At 41.1% G+C, this 13,925-nt stretch overlaps 1 protein-coding gene across 1 annotated transcript in view; it reads left to right on the plus strand.

The window, feature by feature from the left end:
* The window catches only part of LOC110174043 (neurobeachin-like), a 783,761-nt gene that overhangs the window by 706,313 nt on the left and 63,523 nt on the right, over positions 1-13,925 (plus strand). Inside the window, exon 52 of the mRNA XM_055166710.1 lies at positions 360-369. Coding sequence (XP_055022685.1) covers positions 360-369 — 10 coding nt within the window. The remainder of the gene's footprint in view (positions 1-359; positions 370-13,925) is intronic.

Here is a 13,925-nt window from a genome sequence, read left to right on the forward strand (position 1 = left end):
CCCTCTTGTGGACATGGAGTGTCCCACATCCTCACAGAGGCTTGTCTCAAACGCATTTTCAAAATGGCCAAAATAACCAAACAGGATCACGTCCTGATGGCTGCTGAGTTACACCAAAAGATCCAGGAGCACATCGTTGTAGTTGGAGATGATGAGATCAGCCTTAAAGATTTCAAGAAAATTGGCAAAAAAGTGGCCAAACAACTAAAAGTGCAGTATGGCTCGTCTTGGACCGTCTTTAGGGCAGCTTCAGCAGAAGATACTGCACGTTTTGAGGCAGCAGTTGTGACCCATGTCAACAGCGAGCTGAGAGCCTTCCACACGCGCCGCAAGTCCACCCTGTCACACTTCTTCTGGAGGCTGAGGAGGGTGTTTCAGTGACCATCAACTGATAAGAAGATGTATTTAATGCCATTTCAGTGGAAAGAACGTTTCTGTTGAAATGTGTTTAAATGCATTAACTTAAAAAAAACAAAAAAACAATTTTACAAAAAAATATTTTTTTTTTTGGTTTATTTATTATTTAAATAAATAAATAAACTAAAGAATAAAATAAACAAAAAACAATAAACAATTCATACCAAATCTAATGTTTCCTGTTTGTGTGTTTGTGTTTGTCTTAAATGTATTTAATCATAACAGTAGTGTGTGGTTAGCATGCTGATGTTGTTGATGTAATGTCCTAACTCATTAGGATGCTCTAATGTGTGAACAAAGTGAGGAATAAACTTGAACCGCTACAGTTTAGTATCACTACATTAACAGTTTTTCACAGTGGAACTCACATATTTGAGGAAATATTTCTATTGTAGCACCACAACAGAAAAACATTCCAAACATGTCATTCCTGGAAGCGTTTGTTGACTTTGTTATGGAATAATGTGTACAATATTCATGTCCTACATTTATTTTAGTATTCACTGGTCTGATATTTTCCGTATACAGTCACATCAGTATATCATAACTTATAATAATTAACTTTTGTCTTATATATACCTTTATTTCCATTATAAAACTGTCTCATTTTTGGTGAACTGTGAACAAATTGGTAGATTTCTCTTTGTTAGCTGCCTTTTTTTCAAACATAGGGCATTCAAATTTCTCTAAATACTTACTGTCTGAGAATATAGTCAGCACTGGCCAGACTAATAAACCCGCCGAGTCATATAGAGTTACATGTAGTATTGAAGTCCCCACACCAGAACGCCGCTTCAGGCCTGATTTCTAATATAAACATGTTAATCACTGCGGCTCAGGAGTTGAACTTTCCACTCACCTTTAGTGCCCACGAGGGTAAAACGGCCATATTTGAATCTATACATTGTTATTCTAATTGATTACAGTAATTAGGTGTTTATTTTTATGTTGCGGCGAAGCTGGAGTACTGAAACTGAAACTGTGTACTCAAGGTCATCGCAACCCTAATCCAAGACTTTGCTTCAAAAGAATAGGCTACCTTTTTTTTTTTTTTTTTTTTTTTCCACCACATGCATTATTTTATTAACCTTATCCATTTCAGTAAAGGGCAAATAGGTCCATGTACCATTTGTTCTTTTGAATTTCAATTAAGAACAAAAAATAAAATGGGAAAACAGTTTGTTATTTCATTATTCCATTTAAGTGTCAAACAAAAAAAAGATTTCGACCTCTATTTCCAATATTTAATTTAAAGTTTAAAGTCTCGGTGACTATTTTAATTTTCATATTTTATTCTCTCTGGTTTATTTGATCCGGAGGTTCTGCTGCTCAACCATGGATCTATAATAAAAACTAATTTTATTTTAGTTCTGTGGTGTCAACTGAACAAAGTTTATCGTTGCTACTTGTTTCTCGTCATGGAGTTAAACAATAACTTAAGAAGATTTTTTTTTTTCAATCCACATGCATTATTTTATTAATCTTATCCATTTTAGTAAAGGGCAAATAGGTCCTTGTACCATTTGTTCTTTTGAATTTCGATTAAGAATGAAAAGTTCATTTAATTTTTCCATTTTAGCATAAAAAAAACAACAACACAGATTTCGACCTCTATTGCCGATATTTAATTTAAAGTTTAAATTCTCGGTAACTATTTTGATATTTTATTCTCTCTGGTTTATTTGCCCCGGAAGTTCTGCTGCTCAATCATGGATCTATAATTTAACTTTTTAACTATTTTTATTATAGTTCTATGGTGTAAACTGAACAAAGTTATTGTTTCTCATCATGTAGTTCAACAATAACTTTCTAAAATGCGAAAGTAAACGCGTCGCTATAAAAGAAGACAATAAGTTTGTCCACAAAACTAAGTCCTTCTAGCGGCAGAACTTCCAAGGGCAAATAAACCAGAGAGAATAAAATCAAAATTAAAATATGCACCGAGATTGTTTTTTGATTGGTGTTATTTGAAATAAACGTTAAATTAAATATTGGAAATAGAGGTCAAAATCTATTTCGACATTAAAATGAAATAATGAAATAACTGTTTTCCCATTTTATTGTTTTTTGTTCTTAATTGAAATTCAAAAGAACGACTGGTACATGGATCTAAATATTACAGTTTTCTGATCTATGTTATAATGTGTCTTCATTACAAACAGACCCGGAGTTGTGTTTCGTTTCATTCACACATTTAACACATAAACTCATATTTAGGCTGATTTCTTCTCTTGAACGGAAAACACCTTGTGATGTCATGTGGGAATACCTCCTAATTCCTTTTAAAAGCCTTGAAAAAGCCTTTAGTTAGATTGATAAGTGTATCATTCCGAACTGAGCTCTACACGTTATCCATCTGGAACGGCTCTCACTGAAAGAGTTTAGAAAAAGGAGGGACTTGCAGCAGAATGACTCGAGCTGATTGGGTGAACCAACCGGAAGTGCCCGCCCACCAGATTCACCAATTAGAACAAACCTGTCAAAATGACGTATCCAACTTGCACCAGGTAAAACCAAAACAAGTGTCATGCTGGAGAGGGAAGATATTGCTAAACGAATTTATCCGTTCTTGGAATAATTTGCGCATTAAGAACGTTATACGCTACCACCGATTGTTTTACTCCATGTAGGCCAGGGGTCTCCAACCTGTTGCTCAGGAGTTACCACGTACAAAATGTTCGCTGCAAACTTGTGATGATTTCTTAGGCAGTCAAAGGTTTTCTTTTTGGTCCTTCTTGTGCATCAGTACTGCCCATGGCCTTCACCTTGCACTATTTTTCAATTCCGTTGGGAAGAGAAACAGTTTGAACGGAGGTTTGCAGTCACACACATCTGATTATCTTTTGCATTTATGGAGTTTGCAGATTTCCAAAGCCTGTTTTCCGCTGTTAGAACATCCAACAACCACACAATTAAGATGTCCGAATCCCAAAAGTAAAATATGACAATATCAGGACCAGAAATAAAAGTGATATGGTTGAAAAGACTTTAAAAGATTGGTTTTGACAATAGACGCATCCCACTGGGAAATCAAGCATGGTAGTTTGATGCTCACTTTTTCAGTAAACCTTTCCCAGTATGCACTGCATGATGACGGGAAGTCTAAAATTTGGGATGCATGTATTTCTTGCGATCCCTAAAATTAGTAGCTCTCTGACATTTTCATTTTGTAAAAGTGACTCACCGGAGGAAAAAGGTTGGAGACCCCTGGTGTAGGCCATAGACTGTATATTATATTAGGGTGACCAAATGTCCGTTTTTCCCTGGACATGTCCGTATTTTGCGTCCTGTCCTGGGCGTCCGGGTTTTTTTTTTTTAGAGTGATGCAAATGTCCGGGTTTTCCTTACCATTCATTGGGGGCATTAAACTCTCTGTGACTCAGAAGGAGCGAGCAGACACAAACAGTCGGTCAGTCTGCAACATGCCGAAACGCAAATGCGCATTTAACAATGACTTGCACAAGAAATTCTCCGTTTTCCATCCCGGTCGGGACAAGTGTGAGGCCATGTGCACAGGTTGCGAAGTGAGAGTACAGTGGTCCCTCGTTTATCACGGGGGTTACGTTCTAAAAATAAAATAGGTGAAATCCGTGAAGTAGTCAACTTTATATTTTACAATTATTATATCTGTTTTAAGTCTGTAAAACCCATCACCACACACTTTATACACTTTTAACAGACACAACAGTTACAACCCTTTTTACATCCTTCTTAAAACTTATTGCTGCTGTCGTCCTTTTGTTATTTTCCTCCTTCTTTATGTAACAAACTGAAGATTCATTTATTCTGTAATGGAGCCCACAGCGCAGAGTCCTGCATGGGTCTATTTTTGGAGACCCACAGTACAACACCGCACCCGCCCGTTAACCCGAGATTATATCAAACTTTTGCGCTGCACACGCCACGAACTGAACCAGGACTAAACCAGAACTGAAACAGGACTCACTGTCGGGACGGGCTCGGAGGTGACCACAGGAGAAAGGACAGACGGAGAACTCTGCACCTCACGGAGGTAAACACGGCAATTGCCCGATCGCGTTTTGCAGGCAAACTGCTTGGCGTTCTCTCTCTTAAGTCCAAGATTAGTCCTGGTTTAGTCCTGACCCACCTGTGTGTAAAAAAAAAAAATCTGCAAAACGGCGAGACCTCGAAATGTGAACCGCGATATAGCGATGGACGACTGTAGCTCAGTGTCGAGGCCTCACCTCCCACCCCCGGTAAAGTGTCCGGGTTTTCACAAATGGAAATATGGTCACCCTATATTATTTTAGTGTAGTCCTGACAACACCAAAGGATCATGGTCTATGTAGTTCCCTCTGCACCATCACTATTAAATAAGCAAAGACAATATTTCGATTATTGTTCCATCCCTGTTGTTTACTGAGCGGTGTTGAAAATAAAGCATAAACGGGTCCGTAGACAGTGTGCAGGTGTGAGTGAGTGTACCGTGTGTGTTGGCTCGTCAGTGTAAGCGTGTAAGTGGAGATCAGGCTCTGTCATGTGCATATAAAGTGCTCACTGTCAGAATGAGACAGCATTTCCTCTGGGCGTGTGCAGACTGGAGCTCAGAGACCAGCTGTCAGTCAAACTCTGGGCACCACAATGCAACAGAGACAGTCACACGGAAGGCTTCACATCACGTTTTAATATAACGCACATTTTCTGAGCCTTCGCCTTTTTTGTTTTAACTTCAGTTTAAGAGTGAATCCTTATAAATGCAAGTAGAAGCATGTACAGATTTGGGTTAAATGCAAAGAGCTCTATGAATTCTAATTAGATAAGATTCTTTTTAGTAATTTATTCAGTCATTTTGCAAAAACATCATGACCGAAAGGGTTTAGGCTGAAGTAAAAAGTACTTATAATTCCAAACCCTATTAAAGAATAACAGTATTCAGAGAAAGAAAAGCAGCGTATGAACAGCAAGTTTGCGTTTACAATTTCACTTACGACTTACTGTAAATATAATTGACTAAATATAAATTAAAACAAACAAAATTGAATCCATAGTTCACTGCTCTCAAATGTAGTAAAGTAAAAAGTAAAAATACATAAAATCTGTACTGTAAGTGCATTGTGTAACTTGTGTAATTTAATTTCGCTCCAGCGACTAGGTCAGGAATCGGAATACACTAGACGGTTTGCAAGAATCATGGAAGTGCGAGTTCGGGCACCAGCCAATCAGTGAAAAGTCAGACATTCTGTGTTGGTAACAATTCTCGAGATCTAGGATTTAAACCTGGAACAAGGAGAATGTTTGGTGAATTTTATCAAGGGGAAAGACGTTATTGTCCTTCTTCCTACGGGATTTGGGAAAAGCTTAATATACCAGTTAGTCCCGTTAGTGGCGCATTACATACGTCACGACCAAACAGCAGCGATTGGTTAAATAAAAAAAACTACCTGCCTAACGTTGAGCGAACTAATCCTAATGCTGTGAGGTCAGACGGTTTCTACGAAGTGAAACTGGCCAATGAATCAGGCTACAGTCAAATGCAGATCTGTGGAGATTCAGAAGGCCTGTTTTTCTGGGAATTTTTGAGCTGTTAAACAACCTGTAACTGTATAAATGTAAGGTTGAGCTGTTTAACCCTTTCAGACCAGCGTGAACATGTTTTACATAACCGTGCATAACTTTCCAACCATTAAAGATAGAAACTTACTTATTTCCCCTTGAATAGCTGACAGTTTCAGCTTTTCAGGCATATTTCCGATATTATCCTACATCACACACTGCTTGATATTGTTGAGAAAACAGGTGTCCAGTAGGAACTTTGCTTTCTGCCAACGTTTGCACTTCATCCATTTTGACTGGACCAAACTTTGCCAAAAAGTGTAGTAAGTCAAAATGGTCGACTGCTCTGAGCGTCTGTGTTTGTAACAATTCACAAAGCCGCTAAGTGCAGTTATCCCTCAAATAAATGGCAAATTACATTAGCCAGGCTGGCGCCACCTAGTGCCTCCCCTGAATTTAATTTCTCTCCAGCGACTAGGTCAGGAATCGGAATACACTAAATGGTTTGCAAGAACCCTGGAAGTGCGAGTCCGGGCACCAGACAATCAGAGAAGAGCCATACATTCTGTGTTGGCAATGATTCCTGAGATCGAAGATTTAAAGCCAAAAGAGAATGTTTGGTGAATTTTATCAAAGGGAAAGACGTTATTGCTCTTCTTCAACAAAATAACCGCGATTGGTTAAATACAAAAAGTATCCGCCTACCGTCAAACTAACAAATTCTTCTGCTGTGAGATCAGACTGTTTCCACAAAGTGAAACCGGCTGATGAATCAGACTAATTTTACGCGTCTTGGTCTACGTAATTGCGCATCCCTTGTTATTTTTATTTTAAATGTTTATTTCAATCCATATGTAATAAACCCCATGAAAATGCAGGAAGTGATGTGGCTCTGTGTCCTGGACCTGACACCAGCTGTTTCCATGACTGACACAGGAAAGTCATCTGGCCATTGCACTTTTTTGTTGTTTTGATGGCAATAAGGAGATTTTTTGTTTACTTACAGGCTTGATATTTTGCTCTTTTGTAGCTAAGGCCCTATATTAATCATTTTTATGTCCAAAAAGTTGTTTATACATGTTTGCTGTTTTGTATGAAAAAGTGTGAAGTTTGTTTTACTTTTTTCTTTTTTTTTTTGTATTTCTGGTCCTGTAGTTTTATTACAGCCATATGACACAACTACCGCAGCAGATTGTGAAATAACAGATTGTACTGAAAAAAAATATGTATGACACTTCAAAATTTGGGTAAAATTTTGAGTTTTAATGGCAAAATTAAGAAAAAAATCCAGGCGAGGACAAATGTACTAAAATTGCCTTTAGATCTAATTCTTAATGGGTTAATGTCACACTGTGGAACATTCCAGACAGAGCTATGATCCCCAACCAAAAAGTTACACAATGCACCTTTAAGTACAGTACTTTACTAAATTTAACAAATGTTTCTTGACGTACACAGCTCTGTCACGGGGTCACAGCGCATCAGGAGAGTCCTCTTGAAATCTGAAAGCTCCTCTTAATTAACGCTCCACACGTCAGAGTTGCATCAGGCGCCATTAACCACGCCGTCCCCTCACTCCGCCCACACCGCCGCCATCACCGCCATCGCCGCCATCGCCGTCGCCATGCCACGGAGAGCGCGTACAATTACCTAAAACGCTACTGTCAAGCGTCGCAAAAAATGCAAAAAAAAACGAAACCTCGCGCGGAGAGAGAAATAAATAATTAAAAACAAAATCAAATGTGGAGATGATGAAACCGGAGGAGCTTTCTGACAACGCGGCGTGGTAATTAGACGGAGGGTGGAGGATTTGCATAGTGGTCACTTGATAGATAAAGGCAGGCCCAGAGTTGACAGAATATAAATGAGTTGTTTTGCAGACAGCAGATGGTGGATTTCACAGGAGGAGCGGGCAGGATGTGAGCCAGCTGCTGCACACCGCACGGCCCTGTGCACTCCGCTCCAACAGGAGATGAACGGGAGATGAACAGAGGGTGAACAGGAGATGAACAGGAGAGGAACAGGAGAGGAACAGAGAGTGAACAGAGGGTGAACAGGAGATGAACAGAGAGTGAACAGAGGGTGAACAGGAGATGAACAGGAGATGAACAGAGGGTGAACAGGAGATGAACAGAGAGTGAACAGAGGGAACAGGAGATGAACGGGAGATGAACAGAGGGTGAACAGGAGATGAACAGAGAGTGAACAGAGGGTGAACAGGAGATGAACAGGAGATGAACAGGAGAGGAACAGGAGCTGAACAGGATCTGAACAGGAGATGAACAGAGATTGAACAGAGGGTGAACAGGAGATGAACAGGAGATGAACAGAGAGTGAACAGAGGGTGAACAGGAGATGAACAGGAGATGAACAGAGAGTGAACAGAGGGTGAACAGGAGATGAACAGGAGAGGAACAGAGAGTGAACAGAGGGTGAACAGGAGATGAACAGGAGATGAACAGAGATTGAACAGAGGGTGAACAGGAGATGAACAGGAGAGGAACAGAGAGTGAACAGAGGGTGAACAGGAGATGAACAGGAGATGAACAGAGAGTGAACAGAGGGTGAACAGGAGATGAACAGGAGAGGAACAGAGAGTGAACAGAGGGTGAACAGGAGATGAACAGGAGATGAACAGAGAGTGAACAGAGGTGAACAGGAGATGAACAGGAGATGAACAGAGAGTGAACAGAGGGTGAACAGGAGATGAACAGAGAGGAACAGAGAGTGAACAGAGGGTGAACAGGAGATGAACAGGAGATGAACAGAGAGTGAACAGAGGGTGAACAGGAGTTGAATAGCAACTGAAAAGAATCTGAGCAGAATCTGAACAGGATATGAACAGAAGATGAACAGGAGCTGAACAAGAACTGAAAAGGATCTGACTCTGAACAGGATCTGCACAGGGTCTGAAGAGGATCTCATTCTGAACAGTATCTGAACAGGATCTGAACACGCTTTTAATAGGATCTAAACAGGAGCTGAACAGGAGCGGACTCTGAACACTATTTGAACAAGATCTGAACAGGATCTGAACAGGTTCTAACCAGACTTTGAACAGGATCTGAACAGGAGCAGGATCTATACAGGTTCTGAACAAGATCTGAACAGGATCTGAACAGGTTCTAACCAGACTTTGAACAGGATCTGAACAGGAGCAGGATCTGAACAGGTTCTGAACAAGATCTAACAGGGTTTGAACAGGAGCAGGATCTGTACAAGTTCTGAACGGGTTCTGAAGAAGATCTGAGCAGCATCTGAACAGGTTCTGAACCAGATCGGAGCAGGATCTGAACAGATTCCGAGCAGGTTCTGAACAGGATTTGAGGAGGATCTGAGCAGGTTCTGAACAGGCTTTGAACAGGATCTGAGCAGGTTCTGAACAGGCTTTGAACAGGATTTAAACAGGATCTGAACAGGAACTGAAGAGAAGAGAATCTGAACGGGATTTGAACAGACTCTGAACAGGTTTCAACTAGCATGTTAACAAACTTTGAACAGGAGCTGAACAGGATCTGAAACTGATTGGTCAAAGGAGATTCTCCCTCTTCCTCTCATCTCCCTCTCCCTCTCCTTTCTCTCTCTCCTTCTGTTCTTTCCCCCCCCTCTACTCCCTACCTTACTCCACTCCCTCTCCTTTCTTCCTCTCCTCTCCAGAGCACAGTGAGCAGATGGATTTCCGATGTTGTATGTGGGAGCTGGAGGAGATGGGGTCACCTCTGGAGTTGATCACAGAGAACAGGCATTGATCTGCTCGACTGGAGACACTGTTGAAATGAGCAGAGTCGATTTTTACCTCTGGCCAGGTCACTCCACAGAACAGGACAAGATGAAGGAAAGAAAGAAACATTTTGGTGTTTTGCTTTTGGGGATGTAAAGTCTAAGGCCTGTTTTGATTTTTGGAGCATTGTTGCATACAAAACTCAAATGTATCGTGTAACTTTTTTGGTGGGTCTGTCAAATACTTTTCTCCATGTAGATGTTATTGCTTCGTCTGGAATGTTTCACAGTACGGCATTAAACCTTTCTATCTTCACGGAGACCAAACCAGACCAAGTTACAGGTCAGATCTGTGGAGAGGCGACCCCGCTCACAGACAGAATGAACATTTTTCTCGGTATTTTCGAGCTATAAAATCACCTGTAATCGAAAAAATGTAAAGTAGAGCTGTTTAATGTCACACTGTGGAACATTCCAGGCAGAGCGATGACGTACCCATAGAAACAAGCAGGTGACCAGAAAAGTTACATAGTGCACCTTTAAGAAGCAGTATATATAAGTAGAGATAGAGGTGTGCAAAAATATTGAAATATTGATATCTTATCATTTAATGTGATGATACAGTATCGATATTGTGGAATGCTGTATCGATATATATCGCAAAGAGTATTTTTTGGTATATTTTACGAAATTATTTTGTTACAGCGCTACGGCATTGTTGCTTGTTTAGTGGAAGGAAACTTATTTATGCAACACATTTGACATTTTCACTGTTTTGATGATTAAAATGTTTGTGTTTCATATGAACTTTGCACAAGAAGTGGTTTAACAAAGACTTTTAGTATCACAGCCATGATGTAGCCTTTATTTTTATTGAACCGTATCAAATCGATCTGAAATATATATCGTAACAAACCGAAAGTGCACTGTATCGAGATATGTATCGTATTGTGGCGAGGGATGTAACAACAATAACCGAAATATCACAATACGTCGCGAAAAATTACAGTCGTTGAAATATAAGATGATATAAAATCCATTTTGCGAGAAAAGGCTGTCCTAGTTTGATCCATCCGCGATGCCAGAGGAGTCCTAATGTCGTTTTGGTTTGGTCCGGTTATACTTAGTGCTGTTCTGATACCATTTCTTTGGGATCCGATTCGATACCGATACTTGGCCTTGGTGTACTCGCCTGGGATGTAACAATAACTGAAATATCGTGATATCGTATCGTCAAAGTTCTCACAATAATATCCTGGACCATCACTGTATATCGAATTACAAGTCTCTTTGCTTAAATTAAAAGACAGAGGGAACTACATAGACCATGATCCTTTGCTCCATTTCACTGCCGACTACAAGAAGAAATAACAGTTCTAAGTCTTGTCAAGGCATTTTAAAAGGAAAAACAAGCATAATAGCCTCCACAAAATATCGCAATAAATATCGTACCTTGAGATGTGTATCGTGAAAATATCGTACCGAGAGATTTGGATATTGTTACATCCCTAATCGTGAGCCTCCCCACCGTATCGTGAGCTTTCCCACGATATCGCAACAAATATCGTACCGTGAGGTTCGTACCATGACGATATCGTATCGTGAGACTTGGATATCGATACACCCCTAATTGTGGTCTATGTATCGAGGTATGTATTGCATTGTATCGGCAACTTCTTAATGATATCCAGCCATATATGTAGGTATACGGCTTTTCTCAGGTTATGGACAGGCCTCATGTGAAAGCTCAGAACCTCCAGAATTCCCTCCCTGAGCTGCAGAGGCTGCACTGGCACTGACTCATGGGGTTTAGGTAGAGACCATTCAGGTCAAAGTGAGGCATTTTAGGTTTGAACACACTGGATTTCAGCGTTTAAATTCATATTGTTTTCCTTTATAACATCATTTGAAACACAGCGGCCATCATAAATCTACATGTGGTCCAGAAAAAATGTCATGTCCAGATCCGTGTCCATGTGAACGTGCTCCGGGACACAGGAGGCGCAGAGGTCAGGAGACGCTGTCCTCTGTGTTCGGGACAGATGAGCCTGGACCCTGACAGCTCCTCTGGACACGGCTCCTGTCTGGACTGCTGCTGCTGCTGCTGCTGACGGACATGACAGCCCCCCTCCACCGTCCACCCGCCCTTCCCAATATCCTCCCGCCCGCCCGCCCCTCCTCTGTCCCCGCTGCCCCTCTTCTGTCACTCACACGGACAAATTATGCATTATCTGGACCAGTTTTCATCTGTGTCCTCTGTCCTCCTGACCTGCCACTGTTTACTCCACACAACGAAAACCTCACCACACGTTTGTCAGACTCAAAACACAATCTCCATGTGTTACAAAAATGACATTTATGCTATGACCTTCATCAGTGTATTACCTCTATCCTCTGGTATACTGCATGTACAACTTGACTTGACCTGTACTCTATACTGTTACTTACTGTATATAGTAGTTCATAATGATAATTCAGAAAGAGTATGAGTCTCACTTAAAGGTTGTATAGAGGATTTTTTTAAGGGAAGCAAAATACAGCGACCGTCCTTTTTCAAATGTTGTGCATGTGTGACACCACCTTCCTCAGTAGAAACATCTCCTCCGCCTCTTTACTCTAGAAATCACATTTGTTTACATCCAGTGCATGTTCAGAATTACTGTTGAAGTGACCTGCCTAGACATATTTTAGTGACCGACGCGTCAGTTTTTAGACCCTTCGGACTTTCTTTTGCGGCGAACTGGTCGTGGATTCTCGTCCGCCATCGCAGCAAACTTTGTGCGAATTGCAAGGGAGCTACAGTTTGAAAAAGCCTTAAAGAACCGCTGCATAAACCACATAATCCCCGAGCGCCGACGAGTCAGTTACACTAAAAATGTAGGGAGTTTGACTGACAACCTAACAGCCAATAGAAAAAGAGGGAGCCTCGTTTTCTATTGGCTGATGTTTATCTGGCCTCACTACGTCCACAACTGATAGATTTTCATTCTTTCTTTTTTTTTCAGTCATCATAATTAAAAGGCTGCTGCGTCTCTGTAATGGTATTTTAAACTTTCAATGACAATTTTAAACAAACAAAAAAAATCCTCCATACAACCTTTAAGTCTGTTCCTTTGCTGAAATCCAGTTGGTTTAAACCTAAAATGTCTCTCTCTGATCTGAATGGTCTCTACATAAACCCCAGCTCCTGCAGACAATCATGAATCAGTGCTAGTGCAGCCTATGCTCAGAGTGTAGTTCAAGTGTTTAGAGTCACCAGCTGAGGTTCAGACTGCACCCGCTCCAGGCACAGTCACATGTGATTACTGTTTATTTATGAAGGGAAAAGGCCGTGGTCGCTCTGACGTCCAGCAAAAACAGAATCAACAGGAATTAATCCAGGAGCACCGCAGCACCTCCACCTGCCCCACCTCCACCTGCCCCACCTCCACCTGCCCCACCTCCACCTGTACCACCTCCACCTCCACCTGTACCACCTCCACCTGTACCACCTCCACCTGTACCACCTCCACCTGTACCACCTCCACCTGCCCCACCTCCACCTGTACCACCTCCACCTGCACCACCTCCACCACCTGCCACACCTCCACCTGCCCCACCTCCACCTCTGTACCACCTGTACCACCTCCACCTGCCCCACCTCCACCTGCACCACCTCCACCTGTACCACCTCCACCTGTACCACCTCCACCTGCACCACCTCCACCTGTACCACCTCCACCTGTACCACCTCCACCTGCTCCTGGACCATCTCCACCTGGGTCAGTCCATATGAAATCAGCTACCCTCCCCTATGAGCCATCTCAGATTTGACTGAAATTTTTTCAAAACAATTCTAAAATGACCAAATGAAAGAATTTAAAAATTTAGCTCAGTCCTTTCAGTCGCTCCTGAGTTATGGCCCGCTGAAATTTTGGGGCCATGCTCACTTTTTCTGAAACCTTAATTTATAAACATGTTTAAGAGACCATAACTTCGTAAACCATAGAGCTAGGAAGCTGAAAATTTGTATTCTTGTAGATTCTGAATATGTTGTCAAATATTGGATATGTTTATTAAGGGGGGTGTTGTGGGCCCCCAAAATCTCAAATTTGGTTGCTGCTCAATTAATTAATATTTTTTTAAAATTTTTGAAGTCCAAGATCTATTTACTCCAAGCAGATATTTACAAACTAACTGTTGAACCTGAATATTTGAGAGAATGACAATTTCTGACCACAATCTCACACTTTTCTGAGCTTTCATGTGAATAAATAATCTCCAGTTATCTTCCC

The sequence above is a fragment of the Boleophthalmus pectinirostris genome, unplaced genomic scaffold (assembly GCF_026225935.1).
Source record: "Boleophthalmus pectinirostris isolate CB_2022bp ecotype Guang Dong unplaced genomic scaffold, ASM2622593v1 HiC_scaffold_9, whole genome shotgun sequence".
Lineage (NCBI taxonomy): Eukaryota > Metazoa > Chordata > Actinopteri > Gobiiformes > Gobiidae > Boleophthalmus > Boleophthalmus pectinirostris.